The sequence below is a fragment of the Ipomoea triloba genome, chromosome 7 (assembly GCF_003576645.1).
Source record: "Ipomoea triloba cultivar NCNSP0323 chromosome 7, ASM357664v1".
Lineage (NCBI taxonomy): Eukaryota > Viridiplantae > Streptophyta > Magnoliopsida > Solanales > Convolvulaceae > Ipomoea > Ipomoea triloba.
The window spans coordinates 2,725,734-2,749,673 of NC_044922.1; the positions used below are offsets into that span (position 1 = coordinate 2,725,734).

The 23,940-nt window shown below is 36.1% G+C and overlaps 3 protein-coding genes and 2 non-coding genes across 5 annotated transcripts; all 5 read right to left on the reverse strand.

Moving 5' to 3' along the window:
* Window positions 1-40: 40 nt before the first annotated feature.
* On the reverse strand, window positions 41-7,450 carry LOC116024926 (ATP-dependent DNA helicase Q-like 5). Its single transcript, XM_031265961.1, has 20 exons — window positions 6,211-7,450; window positions 6,077-6,130; window positions 5,711-5,823; window positions 5,425-5,637; window positions 5,249-5,327; window positions 5,055-5,108; window positions 4,869-4,943; window positions 4,697-4,750; window positions 4,154-4,198; window positions 3,945-4,039; window positions 3,740-3,869; window positions 3,186-3,284; window positions 2,864-2,919; window positions 2,642-2,744; window positions 2,188-2,316; window positions 1,514-1,683; window positions 1,388-1,412; window positions 1,184-1,299; window positions 873-1,001; window positions 41-795 (listed from the first exon to the last, which is right to left on the reverse strand). The coding sequence occupies exons 1-19, from the start codon at window positions 7,399-7,401 to the stop codon at window positions 914-916; spliced, it is 2,889 nt and encodes a 962-aa protein (XP_031121821.1). The 5' UTR covers window positions 7,402-7,450; the 3' UTR covers window positions 41-795; window positions 873-913.
* Window positions 7,451-7,769: 319 nt separating this feature from the next.
* On the reverse strand, window positions 7,770-11,713 carry LOC116025259 (putative ankyrin repeat protein RF_0381). The gene is made up of 3 exons (XM_031266424.1): window positions 11,656-11,713; window positions 10,165-10,892; window positions 7,770-9,323 (listed from the first exon to the last, which is right to left on the reverse strand). Exons 2-3 carry the CDS (start codon window positions 10,867-10,869, stop codon window positions 8,046-8,048), a joined length of 1,983 nt encoding a protein of 660 aa, XP_031122284.1. The 5' UTR covers window positions 10,870-10,892; window positions 11,656-11,713; the 3' UTR covers window positions 7,770-8,045.
* Window positions 11,714-16,656: 4,943 nt separating this feature from the next.
* On the reverse strand, window positions 16,657-19,654 carry LOC116025153 (glyceraldehyde-3-phosphate dehydrogenase 3, cytosolic). Its single transcript, XM_031266266.1, has 11 exons — window positions 19,540-19,654; window positions 19,332-19,432; window positions 19,127-19,242; window positions 18,946-19,045; window positions 18,137-18,283; window positions 17,992-18,052; window positions 17,810-17,907; window positions 17,587-17,729; window positions 17,245-17,328; window positions 17,040-17,129; window positions 16,657-16,948 (listed from the first exon to the last, which is right to left on the reverse strand). The coding sequence occupies exons 1-11, from the start codon at window positions 19,565-19,567 to the stop codon at window positions 16,903-16,905; spliced, it is 1,014 nt and encodes a 337-aa protein (XP_031122126.1). The 5' UTR covers window positions 19,568-19,654; the 3' UTR covers window positions 16,657-16,902.
* A 2,885-nt stretch (window positions 19,655-22,539) lies between these two features.
* TRNAV-AAC lies at window positions 22,540-22,614 on the reverse strand. Its single transcript has one exon. It is a non-coding gene; the product is annotated as a tRNA-Val (tRNA).
* A 1,053-nt stretch (window positions 22,615-23,667) lies between these two features.
* On the reverse strand, window positions 23,668-23,739 carry TRNAW-CCA. Its single transcript has one exon. It is a non-coding gene; the product is annotated as a tRNA-Trp (tRNA).
* Window positions 23,740-23,940: the final 201 nt, after the last annotated feature.

Consider the following 23,940-nt stretch of genomic DNA (forward strand, 5'->3'; position numbering starts at 1 on the left):
GCCTAAAAAGTTAAAATATATACAATAACTTCAATGTATATTTAACTACCCCAAGATGAATATTGGGGATTGCGATAACTCGTTTAACAGAACAAACCGAAGAGAACCACTTGCATACAATAAGGCCATAAGGGTATATGCTACTGCCATCAGCTGCAAAATCTGATCTTTTGGACTGTCAATAGTAGCCATTCTAGGAATACTATACAAATTTTCTCACTGTCTAGATAGCACGGAAATGAAAAATAGAAAAATGTAGGATACAGAATGCAAGAGAAATATATTTGAAACCCAAAATTGCTCACCCTTATGTGATGGGAGCATTGGTGCCAATAGCCAACCCAATATAACTATATAAGTGCAAAACCTATCAGAGTATAGCATCACTGCTCAAGGAGACTGGTAATGGCCAAATTGTCTACAAAGATGGCTCCATCTAGGCTAACCAATCTGATCTTTTGGACTGTGAATAGTAGCCATTCCGGGAATACTGTGCAAGTTGTGTCGCGGAAATGGGAAATAGGGAAAAGTAGGATACAGAATGCAAGAGAAACATATCTGAAACCCCAAAGTGCTCACCCTTAAAAGTTTCCGTGCATCATAGGTTGTTTAGTACATGTGATAGGATCATAGGAGCATTGGTGCCAATAGAAGTGCACATATTCCTTTCATCTTTCAGTCTTGTTTACCTGTTCTACCTGTGTAGAGTAGAATGCCAGAATTCTCTTATGCAGATTTATACACCATAACTGTACCAAATACAGGCTATACTTCCAATCTGCAGTCATGCAAGCTCTGGAAAGGAAGGTCAGTGTATTAGTGCAAGATCATGAATTACCAGTTTTTGTGTAACCATACAATTGAAACATTACCAGTTCGCTTGCTGTAAATAAACTCTCATAATTGGTACCAATTACAATGAATCCTTCCCAACAAAACCCATCAGCTCTGCTTTGGCTGCTTCCATCACAACATCGAAATCCGTCTGCATATATCTTCCCCTGAAACAAGTTGGTGTAAGACAGGTGAAGTTGCCCAAAGAGAATATTGTATGAACAATATATAACGAGACCCATCTTGTAGGAAACTATTGGCAAAACATCAAGGCTGTCATATCGATTAATCTTGCTTGATAGGAGTAAAGCTTCCATTGTTGTGTGCATAGTGTTCTTTACCAAATTACCAGAAGTGACATTTTGACCAAAAAGCGGTAGTAAAGGCTGGACTAGAAAGGCCATGCAATATCCTTGCAACAGCTCTGGGGGTAAATTTGGCATGTGAGTTGCTCTGTAAAAAGACCTGTCATACACGAAATAAAGAAGACATTAAAACTGCAGGAAGCATTCTTCTCTGGCAGAAAAATACTGCACTTTCTAACACAATTTACCTTTATGTCAGCTCTCAAAAAGGGGCTGCAAGTACAAAAAAGGGTCACATTAGTGCTTTAGAGCAACGCCATTGTAGATTCTGTCTAATGAACAGGAACAGTAAATAATTGAGACAAATGAGTAACCTGCATTGAGCCATCTTGTTGGGGACATCAATGTCATCATTGCTTTCAAAGTACTCCAAAATCTTCCTTTGCAAGCAAGGAGTGTGATCATAGTCATTACAACCATGCACCTTATCGCACCCTTTTACTGCAGCTACAGCAGCATTAAACATTGCATCCATCTTCCGCACCTATTTAAAGGAAAAATATGCATACATCTTTTCTAGATTATTATTTGAATGGTAAAATAGAGACAAATATATATAGACTTTTATACTTTTTGATGAAGTATTTCAACAAGCCAATGTCACGGCCAAAAGCTATGCTGAAGGCAATCTGATGATAAATGGGCTTCTTTCTATGGCAAGTTATATCATGAAGCAAGCTCACTAAGCATGGCAAGCAATGTTCATCACAACAGTGTTCATAGCAGTAGAAGTAAATGTTTGCTAACGTTCATAACACATGTATATAGTATTCATTAAGCCCATATGAGGCCAGAGTTCACAGTCTATCAATTGTCTTCCAACAAAGAATAAAGAGGTAAGCCCATGATTGTGTTGAGGTACATGTGCATCTTGAAGGTGATAAAGTTTTAACACTCAATATGTCAGATGAGGGGTGGGAGAGGCGAAGTATAAAGGAAGTTGGATTGTTGGAATAAAGAAAAAAAAATTGTATAGAAGATGAATCACCTTGCATCTCTCAACCTCTGAAAGCCAGTTTGTAAGCTGTGCTGCCAAAGAACAAATATCCTTGGGAATATCCATGACTGTGAAACAGTAAGCTTGATCCTTCAGCTCATAGGTAATTTCCCCCTTAAACTAAGATAAAGAAAAATATAATTTCTATAAATATTTTTTTTTTAAAAAAAAAGTTAAGGCAAAAATGGGATTCCACATATAATTCAAGGAACAAATTTTGAAATAACAAAAATTACATTTTAAGAATGGTCTTAAAGCTTCCATTTGCCATACAAACAATGACATCATTTGAAGAAACCGTTAAGTCAGGAAGTTATCAATTAATTTGTGTGCACACACATATATGTAGTTTAATATACCAATGCAAGTGCGAAGCTTGAAGCAGTTGTAAACAATGACAACCCAGAATAAAGCAAGAAATAAGACTTGAGACCAGTTGTAATACCTTTAGACTCTGCAAGTGATTTGACAAGTCAGCAGGTTGCAATCCAATACTATTTGCAATGGTTGGTATGTCAAACACATACTGCCCATCTTTAATTTCAGACCTGAAATTCACAAAGCAAAAAAATGAATAAATAAAATAAGTTCAGACCTGAAATTCACAAAGCAATAGAAATGGTTAACAGCATTTTAAGTGTTTAATCATTGGAAAGGAAAGAGTTACTTCTTCATGACTGCAGCAATCACTATATCTTTAGCAGCGAGCAGTGCTGGGGAAGTCTGCAATACATTGTTATCATCCTCAAGTTTAGAATAAAGGACAATGAGACACAAAATGGTAACAAAACCACAATAACTATTTGTCTAGTTCATACTCAATTACAAAACCACGGTGAGATTTATCATTATTTTAGCTCTAGTCATTCACTACTATGAAATTAAGAGGTTTCCAACCAGTAAGCAAAGTAGCAAACTATAGCACTCCCAAATACTGTGAAAACTAGTTCGTTCTTTGGAGAATAAGGAGAAAAAAGTTTGCAACTCACCTGGTGGAAATTCAAAGTGCAAGTTACATTCATTTCAGGAAGCAAGCACAAGTATTTCACTTCACCCAACTCCAAGTGTGTCAAAATTGTTAGCAACACCTAGAAGGATAAGTAAACCCAACCATCAGCATCATCTATGAAGATAGATTAGTAGTAAAAGATGCAACTTTTAGATGCTCCTACATAATATCCACCTCATACCTTATCAACCATAATTTTTTCATACCAATTGTAAAAATTTTGAAAGCTACACCACCATATTGAAACAAATAGAAATACGGAGTATTAATTAAGATAAAAAAATAAATTAAAAAAAATTACTGTTATAGTAGTTGAAGACTTGCAGAACTACGCTTATAGAACATTTATTCAGTCTGTCAGAAAATGCCACTTACGGAATATTCTATATAAAAATGTTCTTTCACTTGAGTTGTTTGCAATCTCAAATTCTCAAATGTTCTTTCACTTGTAACCCAATAGATATATTCTATTTTACATTAACAAACTAAACATGATTGAAGCAACCAGAGAGGAAAAGAAAAGAGAAGAAGCACCTCCTCTTTCATATCAAATTTTCGGGATGCAGCTTCTTTAACTATTGAGTAAACTTTCCCAAATGAACCTGTGCCGTTGCTAAAAACTTGGCAGAGGAATTTGTTCACAGCATACTCATCAACACCATCACTGAAACAAAATGTTTGTCAGTTTAGATCTTCCCTGCTAAAAAACATTTGACAAAACAGGGGCAAGTATCATTACCTATGAATAAGACTACGAAGCTTATAATAGGAGATATCATCAAAAAAGAGATGGCAATAAGACTGTCTACCATCACGTCCAGCACGACCAATCTCCTGCATAGATCACATAACCTTCATGGCTAAATAAATCTGTAGCAGGTATATCTTGTAGGGTTCTTAATACTAGGTAAAAAAAAAAAAAGTAGCTCTTTAGGAATTATTACCAACCTGAACATACTCTTCCAAGCTTTCTGGTAAACTGTAATGAATGACCTAAAGAGAAGGAAATGGATAGCTTCATTATATTCACAACAAGGGTGCCACAAAAAATTGCTATACTTGCCACAATATGGCATGGGAAGTTTTTGGATTATCAATGTCACAACAACTCAACTGAACTCAAGCATTTCCAACGGTTCTGGTGTGAAGTTTGGACTTGAAATTAAATGATGTCTGACATTGATAGGCAATCTAATATCCATACCAAGTGAATTTTATGTACAGGAAGATGACAAAATTAATTCATTTTTAAAAAAAATTCACATATATAGCTTTAAAAGGTTTTATTTTGACAACTCATAATTACAACAACAAATTGTTACAGCATGAGTTTAAAGTGAAGAACTGAAACCAACTAGCTACAATGATAAGTTACCTGCACATGTTGAATTAACATTACCATATTGATTGTGTATATAGGAAATTCATTAAATTTGGGCGCATACAAGAGCAAAAGTAAATAAGATCTTGAAGCAGAGCTCCAGTTCTTACAGCTCCAATATCCTGCTTATCAAGTCCCATGCCAAATGCCACTGTTGCAACAACCTTTTAGAAACATAAATTTGAAAGTCAATGAATGTGACAGGTGCGATAAATGTCCTATTATGATACCTCTATAAAGAATGCATTATCTGCCAAATATAACCACAACGGAGTAACTCACCACTCTAATTTTGTTTGCACAAAAGAGCTCTTGTGTCCGTCTTCTATCCTTTGCAGGAATGGCACTGTGGTAACTCTGAAAAGCAACACATAACCCAATCTCATAGCACTATGCAACAGATGCAAGATAACCTCAAAACCCCGCATCATTCAGAAGTGTATTTACCCAGATAAAAGTAATACAAACCTTTGCTGAAATATTGTTATCACGAAGATATTTGCATACGATATCTGTTTCAGACTTTGGAATACATGCAGGGGAAAAATGAATAAGTTAAGCAGTCAGTCACTCAATGTAATCTGACTCATTTCTCTAAGTAGTAAAGTTTTTCAAGGAGAAAAAATGCATTTACATGTGCCATGAATATAAAGAAAGCTAACCTGAAATTTGCAATAAATGATAATGCTTTTGACATCAGAGTAGGGAGAAGACTTTATCAGTGCCATTAAATCTTTCAGCCTAACAGCATTTTGTGGTTTGGAGGAGATTTTGTTAGGCATTCAGTTTACACCAAGTAAGATAGAGGAAAAAAGCTAAGAGTTTGTTGTACATGCACCTATTGCTGCTCATTGATATTGACATCTGCAAATTGTTTCTCAATTTGGTTGTTTGGATGAGATTAGTAGAAGGGATATCAAGAGCTTGCATCACATTGTGCAATGCTTTGACTGTTGCAGTTGCAGTCATTGCAAGAATGCATCCAGCTTTGAGCCTAGCACGCAGCAAGGATGCCCTAAGCCTCATATATGAGGGCCGAAAATTGTGTGACCTGCCAAAATGTTTAAAGCAGTTATAGTTCATACAGAAGTATCAAAGACACACATGCCCGGAGTGACACTCACCATTCAGACACACAGTGAGCTTCATCAACCACCACAAGCGATATAAGGGGACTGCTAGAGAATATAGAAATAAAATCTGAACTCAGAAGCCTCTCTGGTGAAACAAAAAGAACCTGGACATAATAGGCCAGTCAGCTATAAGTGCTATGCTAAAAAGAGATCATAGAGAAATGGTTTTATATGCAGCTAATATCTGTCTTCAATCAAAAGGTAAAATTATTAAGGGCCTACTACTTAGGCTATTCAAGTTATTTTGACGTTTAATTGTATGACCAAAGGTGAACCATGAAACTACTGAAAGTCAAGTTAACAGATATGAAGGAAATATAGGCCAGAGAAGCTCTAGAAACAAATAAAAAGGCTAACCTTGATTGATCCCTCTTGCAGAGATTGGAGAGTTTCTGAGGTCTCTTCTGGTGTCTAAACAATACGATACTAAAATTAAGAATTATCCCACTATGACTATGCACATAAACCACTAAATTTGAGGTAGAAATAACCTGACTGCTACAAAGAAGGCCACCAGGGAGTGCAGGAGGCAGCTGGTTTAACTGATCAATCATCAAGGCAACTAATGGGCTAATGACCAGAGTAATCCCCTCGAGCACCATGGAAGGCAATTGATAACACAGAGACTTTCCAGCCCCTGTTGGCAAAAGCAGCATTGTTGATTTCCCAGAAAGCAACATCTTGATTGCCTCCAATTGTCCACTCCTAAACGAACCATAACCATAAGTCACCTTCAACAACCTCAACAAGTTCTCATCAGATGCCTCATTCCTAACACTCATCACAGCCTCTTGAATCAACACCTCATCATAATTCAAATTTTCCTCTCTTTGTTTAAAATCCATAGCCAATCCCTCTTCATCATACACCCCGCCCTCCTCTCCTTGACCCTTACCCTTAAACTTCCTCTTGCTTCTGTAAAACTTTCTGCCAGTACTGTAGGAGCCATACTTCTTTCTTTTTCCCTTGAATGCATACTTTCTCCCAGAGCCATTGATGTTCAATTTGACAAAGTTGCCTTCATTAACACACTTAGGCTTCTTCACAGGCAATGAAGCACAAGAATCACGCCCAATCAGATTAGGAAACCTCTTTAGAATTTTCGCTGAATTTCCAGAAGTAGCAACTTTTGTTTCCGATTCTTGCGGCGCAATGTTAGCCTCGCAGGCCTCAGCTTCCGATTGGGAGGTTGAGAATGACGAGGTGCCAAAGGAATCAGGCTCCACCGACTCAAAATTGAGTTCCTTCTTCTGGATTTTGGAAAAAGAGGCGAATTTCGAGGGGCGTAAATCACCTGGAATAAAAGTTCCAATGGAATCGTTAGTGGTAGAAGCAAATGCTTGGCTTGAGTAAGTTGAACGGTGGATTTGGAAGGGCAGATTGGCGGTGTCTGGAGGGGGAAGCTTTGGCGGCGGTTGCACGGGCGGGGGTGGTTTTTCGGGCCCTAGTTCTACCGGAGTTGAATCTGGGGGTGGTTTTTTGGGCTTTCTGCAGGATTTCGGTCTTATAATTGGGCGGGAAGCTTTGCCGACGGTTGCACCGGCGGGCTTGAGTTTAGTTCTAAATTTAGTGGACGACAGAAGAAGAGCTTTTGGTGATGGCGCCGGTCGCGGCTTCGGCTGCGGAGACGACGGTGGTGTGGCCGAGATGTGGGACCCATCGGAGTCAGAGTCGGAATCCATGGAAGGTGCTCGACGAAATGAAGCTGAGAGCGAAAAATTTTATGCTCAATTTTCCCGCCACCTCTCTACCTGGCGGGAATATCAGGACCTTTTTGCAATTTGAAGCATAGTTCAGGGGTAAAATCGTCGCTGTTCGGAAACTCCGAGGTTATAGTAAGCCTATCTAAGCATAATGTTACAACTTTGAACAATTGAAAGATTCAAAATTCTGCTAAATAGCTTCTAGCTTAATGACACATTTGTGATTCTTCAAAATGGGTGTTACGAATTCAATTTTTAAAAAAATTAATAAAAAGAAAGATTCAATTCTTTGAACAATTGAATGACAAAATTTTTTCTATAATTGACAATAATGGACTAAACCGAGGGACGAAATGTATTAATTTCGCTTATTTTCTTGTTCTTGCCACCATTGCAGTCCTCAAGCCTAAACTTTCAGCAAACCAAATTGTATGAAATTCAATGGGATTCCCAGTTACTAACATTTGAATTTCACCAACAGTTCAAAAACATGTCAAAACTGCAAGCTCCAAGTACAGCTTTTTATTACAGTTAAAAGTGAAAAGACAACATAGAAAACAGCTAGTTATATACATTTGATTTCATTGCAGCAGTGTGTAGTGAGTCAAATGCTCATGATAAACTCATGTTGCAACTGCATGTTTGTAGCACTGATCTTGCGGTTTGAATCTCACCGGGTTATCCACCGCGAGGCCTTCTGTACCGAAGCAGAAGAACTGGTTCATCACCTTCATGTTGAACGAGTCGCGTTTCTGCCCGAGCCTCGACTTCTGTTTGCCCTGCAAATCGTTGGAGCTCGAGGCGCATGTGCTGGCGTTTGCAAGGTTGGAGCTCTTGTCTTGAATGGCGGAGTTTGGAGATGCCCACGGGGATCCGGAGAAGGAGCTCGGGGGTGATCCGTGAGACGATTGGGGCGTTATTTGAATCACGCCTTGCCTTAGCCCTGCAGCGAACTTCTTCTTGGTGGATGGACTTGGAAGGCTCGAGAGAACTCGTTTGCTGTTCGGAAGAGAGGAGGCTCTCGAGAATTTCTGTCGCAGCGGGACCGGCTTCTCCCCCGAGCTTGACGAGTACAGCACTAGAGATTCAACAGAGTTGGTGTCATCGGCCGTCTCTTTTTTCTTCGGCCACTGCAGAAGAAACTTAAGGCGTCTGGCAGCGCTGTTTCCCGAAACCGCTTTCTTTTTCTGTGAAAAGTTTGAGCCTTCTGCAGAATGGCACGGGCTTATTTCGCCCGAGCAGGGGCTTGCAAGATCACAGTTAGCCTCGTATCCTTTCTCGAGGCCAGTATACAAGAATATTTCCCCATCCGGGATCCTAAAAGAAGTCCCGGGACTGCCTGCAATGCCCCGCATTCTCATATGTGAAGCTAGGACACTTCTCGTCTTATGGTTTCGACAGTTGGAAATTCCACCAGCCGAGATGAGCCGCTTAATCAATATCTCAGAGGAAGCACATCGCGGGCGCTGCTTGAGGAGGTCCAACGGGGTGTTACCATCAGCATCACGAACATTTAAATCGATCGAAATTGCAGTCATCAACAGCTCCACCAGATCAGTCTGAATGTTCTCGCTAACCGCCATGTGAAGAGCAGTTTTACCCTCATTGTTCCTCAGATTAACAATGTCTCCTATACACACAATTTCCCCCCGCACCAACTGCCTCATCAGCTCTATCTGTCGGTCCAATCTGTGAAAGCTCGGGGTTCTGAACCCCGCCACAGCCATATGGAGAAACGTGTCCCTGTAGTTGTTTGTCAACAAGGTAGACGAAGGAGATGCAGATACGAGGACTTTCACAACGTGTAAGTAACCCCGGTAAGCTGCCACATGCAACGCGGTGTTTCCTTGGTTGTCTCTCGAATCGATAATGTCATAGCGTGCTAGTAAACTCTTAATCACCTGAGCAATAATTAACAGAAGAGAAATATCGAAAGCATTAGAACAAGTGAACAACATCCAAGTGAAATTTAGTCCTTTTTGGTTCTCTTGTTAGATCGCTATAGCAACAAATCATGGTACAACAAAAACATCCTTTTTTTCTCTCAAGAAACACACGAATTGAAACTAATTTGGTTCAAATCCTGTTAACAAATCAAGCCCTATAGTTACACGAAAACTATACAGCATATGCAGAAACATTTAGAAATGGATGCTAGGCAGACAAGAGGAGCTATCGCCTACAAGATAAACTTGCCCACAAAATGTGAAATCCCTCGCCCAACGGCCCCCACACCCCGGCTTGACAGGATTGTCTTCTTAGCTCCCGGACGGGGTGGAAAACGAAGCTTAAATACTTTCTACCATCATAATGCATTGTTATATTCAATTGGCAAATAACGGTTCTATGAGAATATTTACTGCAGTGCAAAAGATGATTATTTAAAACACAGAAATTTTCTGAGTTCATATTCTACTGTCATATCTAAATCAGGTCAACAAATCTTACATTTGCTTATAATTAAATCTCCACTGTATATGCGGTCCAGTTCATTGCATATATAAGACAGAAAGCTGTTACCATCTTGAAAAAGATCTTACCTTTATCGCAAAAAATTCTTCAGTCTTAAAAAGCTAAACATGAACAGCTAGCAATATATTTCTTTTGCTTTTTGCTTTTTGGTACAAAAAGTTGGTAAGATAATAGCATAGGTAACTACCAGTAATATTGTAAATAACATATGAAAAAACATTGGGTTTTAAGGTACTAAAAAAAATGGTTCAATGTGATTGTCTAACTAACCTCGACCTGCCCTCGGCCTGCAGCAGAATGCAAGAGAGTAGATCCCAAACCATCTCGAAACATCAAAACGTCCGAGCAATCCCCGAGAAGTTCCATCAAGATCTCCACGTTCCCTCCTCTAGCCGCGGCATGAACAGCCCTACTCATCATTTCCGCCTTGAAACTCGAAGGAACGTCCTCTCCCGACGATTCTTCTACTCCACTGTTCCTGAGCTGCTTGAGCGAGACTGCAGAATCGAGCAGCAGCCTGAAGACTTCGGAGCTCCTACTTCGAGCCGCGGCATACAGTATATCGGTGACCCCAAACTCCCCTTCCCCGAACACCAAAAGCGGGTCTCTCTCCAGCAATTCCTTAACGAATTCCATGTCCCCGGCTGAGGCAGCCGTGTAAAGAAGCCAGCCACCATAGCCAGCTCTGATCAGAGAATTCGGACCCTCCTTGGTTTCACATTCAAGGAGGAGCTTTCTGGCCACTCCACAGCGGCACTTCGCAACATCATCAAACTGTTCTTCATCATCCCAAACTGTCTCTAGACGGCGAATTCGCCTCAGAGATGTGAGTTTTATGATCAAATTGGTGTCAAGGTGCAGAAGCTCCCTCACCAGATCATAATGCCCATTGGCAGCAGCCCAATCTATGGGAGAGGCAAACCACCATTGGTCCCCAGTGCTCTCCCACCTCAATGGAAAGTATGATGGAGGCATTCAAGCCAAGAAAAACAATCAATCTACACCGTCAAAATCAACCAGAACAAGAATCAATAACAATGACAGAAAGTAAAGAATATCATATTTTCGTGATTCCACGGGAAAAACTGCTCTTTTATTAATTCTTATGGTGATAGATAATAAAACATCCAAGTTACCAGAATATGTACATGTGAACAAGAATCAATAACAATGACAGAAAGTAAAGAATACCATATTTATGTGGTTCAGCAATGTGCGGGAAAAACTGCTCTTTTATTAATTATGATGTTGATAGATAATAAAACATCTAGGTTACCAGAACCATGTACATGTACAATATTACATACACAACAAAGACCCTTTTTTAGTACTATTGACTTTGTTACAACGTAGTATCTGTTCATAGCTACTTTCTTAACCTACTGAAGCACAACGAGTCAACAAAAACCCTTTATTTCTGCAAATTTTAGCAACACCAAAAACACACATATAAGCTAGATTTGGCATCTTGAGCTACACATAACCCCAAACCCCAACACAAATCCCAGAAAGAAAATGGTAACTGAACCAGTATGAACAAAGCAAAATTACACCTTTACATCCTCAAAATCATAACTTCAGCTAGGAATTCAGCAAAAACCCACTTTAAAGGCACATTGGGAAGACCCAAAAAGACTGAATTGGTTCTTGAATTCCCAAAAAAAAGCCATAAATAAAAGCTAGAAAGAAGATGAAAACTGAAAAGTATATAATAATAGTAAGATGCACAGAAAGGTAGGAGCATAGGGATCAAGAAATTACCAGGTTCCAGAAAGCTGCAGAGCAGAAGAAGGTGGGGGTGTGTGTGGGGGGGGGGAGGGGGGGNGGGGGGGGGGGGGGGGGGGGGGGGGGGGGGGGGGGGGGGGGGGGTGAGAAAGTGAGGGAAAAGGGGGAGATGCCCAGATCCTTTATTCTATGCTCTGCTTAAATGACTGAGTTTTTTAGCAGATAACAACAAAAGGAAAGAGGCCACACGTTTGTATAATGAGAAATTGAGAATCTTGATGATGTTTATCTGGTACACATACAGCAAGTGGCTACAATGCAAAATATAAGCTTGGGAAGTTTCAAGATTCTTTTCCCGTGATTACCCACCACCACCACCTCACCAGGGACACGCAAAAACTGTGTCCTCTATTCCCAGAGCCGTCTCTGTTAATCTCTGAGCCTAATTACAAGTATTGGCATTAGCGTGAGTGCACACCGCATATATATATATATATATATATATATATAACTGACATTATGAATATGTTTCTGGTGGTCAGACAATCACTATACCCTGCACCACGGTGCACAATGTGCACCACGTTCATAAAACGACGTCATTTTGGTGTTAGTGGACGCGGACGCGAATGACTCCAGGGAATTCATTATCTATAATACACATAATCATTATCTAGAATATACAGAACGTTTGCCTAGAATACACTGAATATTTGCCCAGAATACACAGAATATTGACACAAAATACACAGATGTTAGTGGACGCGGACGCGAATGACTCCAGGGAATTCATTATTTATAATACACATAATCATTATATATAATACACAGAACGTTTGCCTAGAATACACATAATGTTTGCCCATAATACACAGAATATTGACACAAAATACACAGAACTCATCCTCCTAACATTCGAATGCACAAACACATCACAACCTGTGTTAATAACATGAATACACAGAATATTGACACAAAATACACAGAACTCATCCTCCTAGACATTCGAATGCACAAACACATCACAACATGTGTTACTAACATGAATACACATAACGGTTGCCTAGAATACACAGAACGGTTGCCTAAAATACACAGAATGATTGCCTGTAATACACAGAATATTAACATAAATACAGAGACCGGCTGAAACGGGAAACATGATTTCCAAAAGAACGAACGATTAGTTTACAATGCACGTCGTTTAGGTACGTGGTGCACATTGCTATATGCACCGTGGTGCACGGTATAATTTGCACCATTAGATTAGTGGGCTTGCACAATCAATTGATTGGATAATTGATTTGGTAATTATAGAGTTTTAAATGAAAATTGTCAATTGATTATTTTATTTAAGTAAATTAGTTGTGATATATGAGTAATTTAAGCTGGTTATTTTTGTTAGGCAGAGATTGGTGAAAGGTAAATCTAATACCGATAACTAGCGGATTATTAGGCGAACATGAATGATCAAGTTTAGCACTCTATGTCTTTGCTGCGAGTAATTTTTCATAATGATAAATGATTGATTCTAACAAATGATATGAGAGTGATAGAGTCAAGTCACGAGATTGAGCTCGAAAATTTTTAAACGGAGGTCTAAGTCTAACATCATGCCTCTCAAATAATAAAATAAGATTATGCATGAGTGCACTTTGAGTAGTCGTGAATTTTTTAGTAAATCAAATATCAGTAGATTTGCAAACATTATGATTAAGTATGATGGTATGTAATTAATTAATTCATATTCATATGAAAAATCATTTTATTTTCTCTCGAATTTTGTTATAGTAGAGTTAGTATAATAATCAAGTCAACAATTTTATTTCTTTTAATGCTACAGTTTATTTATAATTTGTCATTGACGTGTAGACTATTCTAAAAAAAATATGTCATTTACCATGGATTGAGTAGGGTCTATAAGGTTAGATGATATCACCTCTTCAAAGACTCTTTCAAATTGTTACATATAAACTAACTAAAGACGGTTCAATCAGGCTTGAAATTAAATTATGATGTTTTTTTGGCGATAATTTATTTGAACGGTTCCTGATCCGTTATTCCATCAAGCTTCATTCAACATCATCATCATCGACAATTTGGGCGTGCGAAATGACCTAATCAACGTTATGGCGTGCTAAATGCCTTATGTGTTTTATATACTGTTTTAACTCAATTTGTTTGCTAAAAGTTAGCATTTCATTAATCATTAAACATAGTAGTAATCGTCAAGTCCGACCACTAATCATAGTATTTGCTTCATTCACAAATGATCGTCTTCTAATAATAATAAAAAAAATACAAATATACGAGTGCAAAATTAGAGTATAAATTATTGATACATTCCTTTTTGAAGCAAATTATACCTTAGACGAGTGTCTACCTTTCGTTGTACTCCAAAAATAATATTTTTAGATTCTGTATTTGTAGTTGACACATTTTGTACTTGTAATTAATATTTTCTACACATGTAATTAACATTTTCTGCATATATAGTTATCATATTATGTATTAGCAATTATTAAGTTATTTGTTTACGTACATAAGTTGTTAACTATAGGTACAAATTTTTTGTATGCAATATGAACCCTGATCCATTGTATAACAATAGTCTTTTTGATTGATGGATTATAAGACAACCCAATTAGCTCAATAATCTGAGCAATAAGGCCCAATAACACAAGCTCAAAGAGTTAGCCCAAGGGAGGACTGTGAAACATTATTACATGGATCATAGTCCATACAGCTGTGTGAATTATAAATAAAAAATATATATATTTTTAACATACTAAAAGTGTATTATTTGTGCACATAAAATACATTATTTGAAAATACATAAATTACATTATTTAAAAGTGGAAATAACTCTTTTATAATTTATGGACTAAAAGTATGCACCGGCGGAGAGACAAAGCTAGCGTATAATTATCCTTTAAAACATAATACCTATGAGTGTAAATGTCATATCTTCAATTTTTTGTTTCACCATTGATTAATATTGTGAAACAACAGTAAAGTATTTAATAGAGGCACATTTAATGTGATAGAAGTTTGGGGGCATTAAATATCGGACTCATATCTTCTTGAAAAAGAAGTATAATTTAATGCTCCGTCTAAATTATAAATTATATTATGAATTTTCATTATTTTTTTTCTATTAAATGATGTGTGTATCATATATACATGAAAAGTGACAAATGTTTGAGGGGAAGAGGGCCAACATGAAGGAGAGAGTGAAAAATGTGCTCCTGCAAGAGGGGGGAAGAGTGCGAACTTATGTTTTTGTTTTTTTGTTTTTTTTTTTTTTTAATATCTATTTGGATTTTAGATGTTGAATTTTTTTTCGTATATTAGGGGATGGATTTTGTGAAGGCTAGGATTCACATCGCAAATTATATTATGGACCATGGTCATGACTGATACTGCAGTTATGTTAAACGGATACTGCAGTTGTGTTGAACTGATAATGCAGTTGTGTTGAAAGGGAACTGCAATTGCGCTAAACAGAGGTTGTTTCATCTGTTCAACATATTGTAGTATCAGTTCAACACAAATGCAATATCCGTTCAACACAACTGCAGTATCAGTTCAACACAACTGTAGTTCCAGACGAACGACTTCTGTTCCGCACAACTGCAGTTCTCTTTCAACCCCAATTCCAGTATCCGTTCAACATAACTGCAGTATCCGTTCAACACAACTGCAGTATCAGCCATGGTGCATGGTCTACAATGCATTGTGGACCATAGCCCACGGACTGAATTCACATGGTTGGAAATGGACCTTCAAAAGCCAAATGTTGTCTATCCTTATAAGTGAGGTGATTTTTTTTTTTTTTGCAAACCAAAACCAAACAAACTTATAAGTGAGGTGACTTAAAGCATGCATTGAGAAATCAGAGCAATATGGTTGGAATGGAATCACTACATCAAACACTAGCTAGTGGATATTTTGGTTGCAGTGGCCCATACATTAGATACACTTACAATGTGGAACACACACCTCAATCTTCCCAACAATCACCACAAACAACTGCCCACATTTTTGATTTAGGCTCACAAGATTAATTAGTCGTCAAATATGTCAACTTTGTGCAATTTTCACTAAAAAAAAAGTTTAAATTTATCAAAAAAATTTGAAGGTAAATAATTGAAATCTCTAAGTATTTAATTACCAATGAATTCATTGATAAAACACTAAAATCTATAAATATTTATGTTGCAACTATTTAATATATTGGTATTTTATAATTTCATTGTAGTATTTAAACTTTTCAAGTTTACACTAAAATATTTTTTCCCAGCCTCTGTCTTCTACTCTATGGTACGGTACAGAGTATAATATTAAATTAATCAAATAATTAATTTATTAATTACGGAGTATAAAATTTTAAATTCAATTTTTTTTTATGGTAGATGGCCTTTCTACTTTCTAGCGAGTCTTGTATCTTAATACAATACTATGGGATCTTGCGCGTCCAGCGGGTTGTCATAGGATGCCCCCCACTCACATGGGCTGCTGCATCTCCATCATATTCCCCAATGCATTCCGACGGAGGTTGCTATAATTCTATTAATTTATTTATAAATATTTAATTATTATTTAAAATAATTAGATAATTTTTTATCAAGCACTTGTGCTCAGGTAACATATATACCTCAACAGGTTGAACATATATATAGGTAACATATATACCTCAACAGGTTGAACATATATATACCTCAATAGGTTGAGAAAGTATAAATGAATCAATACGACTTAAAAAGGGACAAAATTTATAATTAACAATAGCTTTTATATATTGTTAAAACATTTAGATTATTTATTAAATTTAATTTTTTATAATAAAAAAATATTAATTAATGAATTATTTTTATGAAATATAAGCATATCTATATATATCTTTTGACATATGGTCAGTGGTTTGTATAATTGTTAGCAAGTATAGTGTCAGCTTGTCTTAAACTCTAACTAGATTGCCTTAAATACCAAACAAACATAAATTTTAAAGAAAACATCCATCCACAATTCCAAATGTAAGGTAGAATACTCGACAAAAGTTAATTTTACTAATTAGCAACCCAAGGTAAGTTGTAAAATTATACAAGCTCAAAAAGAACGGGGAAAACCTGTTCAAGACAAGACTCTTCTCGTTTATTCACTTGACAAGAAAATCAGAAGAAACTAAAACAAACTTTTTTCAGAATTGCAGGACTCGGAATAAATACTCAAAAACCCCCCGGGTGCTCCAAAAGCTGCCAATATGTTGGAGGCATTAAGCCCTTAAGCAGCAGAATGCATATGGCGGATCAGATCGATCACACGGGAACTGCAGAATCAAGAATGCTCATCAGAATAAACAAAAGATGACACGAATGCAGGTCGGGTGGAGCTAAGTGAAGGAGGAAAAGAGGCATTACCTGTAACCCCATTCGTTGTCATACCAAGCAACGACCTTGAAGAAGTTCTCGTTCAAAGAGATTCCAGCCTTGGCATCAAAGATGCTTGACCTGGATTAATAAACCAAGTTGCAAATGTGAAATGCAGGCCATATAAGGATGTCTAAGCTATCAAGACATCGAAGATACATCCTATGAGTACAAGGAATTGTAAAACAATATTCACCTGCAATCACCAACAAAGTCGGATGATACCAAGTCTTCATCGATGTAACCCAAAATGCCCTTGAGCTTACCCTCTGACTCCTCCCTGAGAAACAAGGAAAATACAAATCCATGAGATATAATGTCCACCAGCATGTTGAAATTCAATATTTTACAATATTTCAAATGTGAAAGTACAGTCCACAGTATTGTGATCTAATTATCATAACCAGCATAAAGAATACAATATTTCCAATGTGTAAGTGTAGTCCACAGTATCATGATGTAATGATCAATAACCAGCATAACAAAATTCATATTTCTAGTGACATACTAGAGCAGAATACTATGTAATAGAACTTACTTGATGGCCTTCTTGACATCCTCATAGGTAGCCTTTTTCTCAGTTCGGACAGTGAGGTCAACAACTGAAACATCCACAGTGGGAACTCTGAAGGACATTCCAGTCAATTTCCCATTAAGAGCTGGGAGAACTTTTCCAACAGCCTACATAACCATAAATCCAATCAAAGACTAAAACATGCAACACATATTGAAATCGCAGACAAAAGAATCAGACTTGTTACCTTGGCTGCACCAGTGCTGCTAGGAATGATGTTGAATGAAGCAGCTCTTCCGCCTCTCCAGTCCTTCATGGATGGACCATCAACAGTCTTCTGAGTGGCTAAACGATGAAACATAGCAGCAAATTAGCAAGAAACGAAGAACAATGCAAATGACAACTGTAAGCAAAAGAGCATCAGCTCACCAGTGATGGAGTGGACAGTGGTCATGAGACCCTCCACAATGCCAAACCTATCATGGATGACCTGCAGCAATACGAAACAACCAACCATTAAATCTAAAGCCAACGAAAAAATCTATAAACATAAAGAGGCTGAAGCAGCTATTACCTTAGCCAAAGGAGCAAGGCAGTTGGTAGTGCAGCTTGCATTGGAAACAATGTTAAGCTCTGGCTTGTATTCCTTCTCGTTAACTCCAACAACAAACATGGGAGCATCTTTGCTAGGAGCAGAGATCACAACCTTCTTGGCACCAGCCTGCTCATACCACAAAAATCAATCACCAATTACATACAATAAATTCAAATAAAAAAACAACTTACTATTCTCAAAGGTAGTCGTCACACACAAATAACATTATCTACAAACCACACACAAATAATTATCTACAAAAGTACACATATCATCAAGTTCTGAATATGTTATGTGAGTAAGACTAAATTATAGTGCTCAGAGAGCATTACTAATTTGGGATTTATACAGAAACCATCACTGGAATCACAATATATGCATCTAAAACAGGATCACAGAACAATGGGATAGCAGACAGACGGAAATGAAACAATGAATCAAAAGAACAAAAGTAGTAACCAAACTTAATGAACCTAAATTTAGATTAATTAAACAATAATATTACTCTGTCACGTCTTATCTGCCTTATTTGTAATATTCATCAGCCAAACCAACTATTTCTTATATGCTTAATTTCTTCAATATTTTTAAATTATTTTTAAATTTAATTTGGTGTCTAATCGTATTTTCAATGTAATGTTTAGATATATAGATCTCATATACTAGTACGAAACATTATAAAAAATTTGAATTCAAATAAAATCAAACACATAAAATGGGAAGGAGGTAGTGTGTGTGTGTGTGTATATATATATCCTAAAAAGTAGACCAGATGAACATTATTATACCTTCAAGTGAGCGGCAGCCTTGTCCTTGTCAGTGAAGACTCCAGTAGACTCCACAACATACTCAGCACCAGCTTCAGCCCATGGAATCTCTTCCGGATTCCTGAAAATCCATCCGAATAATCATCAGCTGAAAAACTGAACAAAATCACAGATCTAAAAACGCAATCGTATAATCTCGTACCTGCATCCAAAGACCTTAACTGACTTCTCGCCAAACAGAAGAGTCTTCTCATCTTGGACCTTCACGTCATGGTGCTTCCATTGCCCGTGCACAGTATCATACTTGAACATGTATGTCTACACAAAAATCGCATGAAACCATTACGCCTGAACAGATCTAAGCTCTCACAGATTCAAACGCTCTAAATCTATTAAACTAATCGTACCATGTATTCAGTACTGATGAACGGGTCGTTGACTGCAACGAGCTCGACATCCTCACTGTGCAGAGCAACCCTAGCAACCAATCGTCCGATCCTTCCAAATCCTGAAGCAAAACATCAAACAAATAAGCATACGGATTTTTTTCCGTGGCAAAAAAATTAACAAAAAAAATAAAATGAATAGGAAGAAGAAGCTGGAATCCATCTATACCGTTGATTCCAATCTTGATCTTCCCCATGGCGGAGGCTTGAAGCTTCTAGAGAGATGAAAGTTGAAAAGTTTAGAGCGAGAGAGTGAGTTGAAGAATGTAATAGAGAGTGAGACAGGGGAAGTGGAAAAAGGATTCGGTGTATATAAAGAGCGGTTGCTGGGGGTTAGGTGTGAGGGACACGTGACTAGTGCCGTGCTTTTGTTTTCTTTTCTTTTTTTCTTATTTTTGATGTCTTGGTGAAAAAGAAAGAAGATTACTACTGTACAAATACCACCTTGGAAATGTCGATATTCGAGAAGAACAAAGCCGTACAAATAATATGACTCTTCTATTTTAAAATAACAAAAATAATTGATGAGGTTGGATTGAAATTATTTTTAATCAAATTTTTATTATATAAATTTATATATTTATAAATTACACTAAAATTATTCATTTTATCACTTATTATTTAACTCAATAAAATTAGACAAACTCACATAATGTTAAAATATTAAATTGATCGAGCAGATGATTTGTTAGTATAATATTTTAAATTTTTACATGAATATATTTCACAAATCAAATGCAAATATTCAATATTAAATTATGTATTTGAAGGCGAGTCTACTTTGTAAGGTGGACCCGAGTATATCATTAACTATTGATGGTGGTGGGTTAGGGTTTGCAAAATTTGAAATGATGATTGTTTGGGAAAGAAGAAAACATATACCGCGGAATATTCTAGAAAAAGGGGTGACGGGAGGAAAACCGGCAGCTGCGCGATGCCCATGGGCTTTGACAAAACCTAAGGCCAGCCGGTTGTATGGCAGACAAGAGTTTGTGGTACAAAACTTGGATTTGGGCTTCGGGAAACGGGTGACTGGAGAAGTCAGTCAACCTCGATTGTTGAATGCTCCATGCTCGATTTGGTATGAAATCAACTTCAAATACATCATATCAAAGCTAAGGGTTGCTTTATGACTAAATGCAATAATAACTGTACTCTCATCCTTATTTATTCTCACAACAATTAATACGGAGTATATGATATATATTGCAATAAATTATGTAAATTTTTACTATACTAATTGCTATCAGTACATTCTCTACCAAATATATAAGGCATACCATAAATTTCTTTAGTTACAAATGATACACTAAGACTTTACACACTTATGGCGCGTTTCGTTCGCGGAATAGGCCTGGAATGGAATAGCATTTCCAGTAATATGCCTATTCCGCTGTTTGGCAAAACTTTCTATTCCCATGAACAATGTTCTTGAGAATGACCTATTTCTCTTGCAAGGGGAATAGAGATTCCTAGGGCCCCCTAGGTATTAGGCTATTCCTGAGTCCTCAGGAATAGCCTAATGTTGTTATTTTCATTTCCAATTTTATCCCTTGGCGCGTTTTGGAGAAAAGATCTTCCTTTTCCCAAAATGGTCCTATATTATTTTAAAAAAAAAACTTGTAACTAAGAACAATTAAGGTTCCTTAGATGAATGAGTTTTTGGCTCTTTAAGGCTTCCTCATCCTGTTGTTAATTTCAAAAGAGAAGCAATGTTTAATAAATGAGCTCCTCTTCATAAGTTACCAATGGATCAAAAATTTCAATTTGTATTTAAAAAAATTATTATATATGTAATTTTGTTTTAATTTGTATTATTATTATTATTAGTATTCATTTTTATTATTATTGTTATTAATATTATTATAATTTTTATTTTATTATTACATAATAATAATAATAATATTAATATTAATATTAACATCAATATCCTTATTATTATTATTATTACATATTTTATAAGGGTATGTATGTATAATAATAATAATAATAATAATAATAATAATAATAATAATCTTGTCAAAAAATAATAATAATAATAATAAATTTTGTACAAGGGCATTTATGTCTTTTAAATATATATTCCATTTCTATTCCTTTAACCAACCAAACGCTGGAATACAATTCTCAAGTCTATTCCTTCCGCGAACCAAACGCTGAAATACAATTCATATTCTATTCCTTACCTATTCCATTCCTTATGGAATAGTATTCCTATTCCCTTCAAATTCATTCCGTGAACCAAACATGTTGTTAGATTAATAAAGTTCATATTGGATGAGTGACAAAACACTCATTCATGAGTTTTATACTTTTATAGTAGTTGTATTCATAAAGTTTGGACTCGAGATATATAAGTAAATTATAAGAGACTTGCACAATTTCGTTCATACCTTCATGAGTACAATCATATATATAATTTGAATTATATTGAGTATTATCAATCCTCGCTACAACAATTTATTTTAAAACAAACAACATATTATGTATGGTTGCATCAAGTAGCCAAAAAAAAAAAAGTTTATATACTAATATTGGTCGATACATTAGAATAATGAGCATTTTTTTTTTTGAAAATGAATAATGAGCATATTAAAAAACAAACAAACAAATAAGAAAAAGAAGTCAAACATTTTGCTTAAATATTTAGGCTCAATTATGCTAAACTTCTATTATTTTTGTTGGGGAAGAAAGCACACATTTTGCTTAAACATTTTGACTCAATTTTGATAAACCTCTATTAATTTTGTTGTTTTTATTATCAAATTGTATTACAACGTCGATAATCAATCACACTTATTACTATTATAATCATTTTTTAAAAGATAATAACATCAACCAACATACTACTCAAAGTTATTGAATTTTATCACATTTAAAAAAAAATTGTGATAATATGAACGATATTTTTGTTATATAGTATAAATTTTGTTATTATTATGTTGAAATGTTTAAAAAAAACTTGAAATTTTTTTAGTTTGAAAAAAAAAAAAAACTTGAGTATTAATTTAATAGGAGAATACTAATTAAGAATATGTGACGTTATGCCCACCCAAATGGGGAGTGATTTATACTGTCAATGTAAACGTCACATTCCACGCCTCAATCACGCAAATAATCAATAAAAAATAAATACAGAATTATAAAGTCAAAATTGAGTGCTTTCAATTGGCGTCGCCCGGACTCGAACCGGAGACCTTCAGTGTGTTAGACTGACTGTGATAACCAACTACACCACAACACCTATTCGATAATAATCTTTACAAAAACAATGAATTTAATTATAAATTTTGATATAGGTTGCGTAATTATCCAGCAGTCCTAAGTCTCAATTCTAGAACGGTTTTTGTTTTACCCTTCTAGGAGTTCTAGAGAGCATATAAAGAGATTTACAATTATTTGTTTTTAGGTGAACATCGATTCCATAATCAATATTTGATTGTGTATACAGAGTAAATATTGTTTGTGTGTAATAACATGCAAATTACAAATAAGATATAAATCATACTAGAAAGATCATGTGTGACAAGTTCGATTATAAGTCGCAAAAAGAATATATATATAAGGGCATTTACAATGTTGAAAAATATTTTTAGAATCAATTTATAATATATATTAATATTTCACTATTCTTCAATATATTTTGGAGCTAAGATTTGAAATGACAGGACACACGATCCTTAATTTATATGAGAGAATATATATGTCACATCTTAATCAAAAATATGGTCAAAACAAAGAGTCGCACTTAAAATTTTGTACTTACAAAATCAACTAAACTTGGTTGGGAGTTAATATTGTTGCAAATTATAATAAATCACACCTCTTATAGCTACGGAATCAGGAGATTCATTCTGGATGGATTGGTTGCACAAAGCTTGACCAGTAGATTCCTTATCCTAATCCATCACTATTTAACTTGCAACTTGCATGAGATTATTATTTACCAGTAGTGATGTTTGTACCAAAACTCAGCTATTAACAATAAACAGAATTACAGAAAGCTTCATAAGGTTTTGCAGCTAAGATCCAACCACAAATAAGGTGGCTTCTAAATGGATCAAAGCCAGCTCTAACCCACTGTGCTTTCATTCAAATATCTTTCTTCTTTCTTCCATTGATTTAAGGGAAAAATCCATTGACGTTAGATGAAGGTGTGCCCAAAGCTTAAAAGGAAATGCAGAAAGTAGTTTTCTGGTTCACTTCTCAATTTCGGCTTCTTTTTTGCATATGCAGGTGCAGCCTGCAGGGTTCATTAAAAAATGAAAATACAATCCGTGGTTAGGATCGGGGAATTTGAACCCGACGTGAATCGAACACGCAACCTTCTGATCTGGAGTCAGACGCGCTACCATTGCGCCACGGATCCGATGTGTACTTCTTTTCACCAGAGCTTATAAATAATTTTACACTTTTAGATGATCTTATTCTTCGCCGGTGTAATTCAATGGTTTATTTAACCCTTATTTCTTTATTTATTTATAATGCAAAGTAGAAAAGCTTTATTTTGTGCTTCTTGAACTTAGGTTTTTGAGCTCTTGGAGAATGTATCTGCCAGTTTGACTGATTT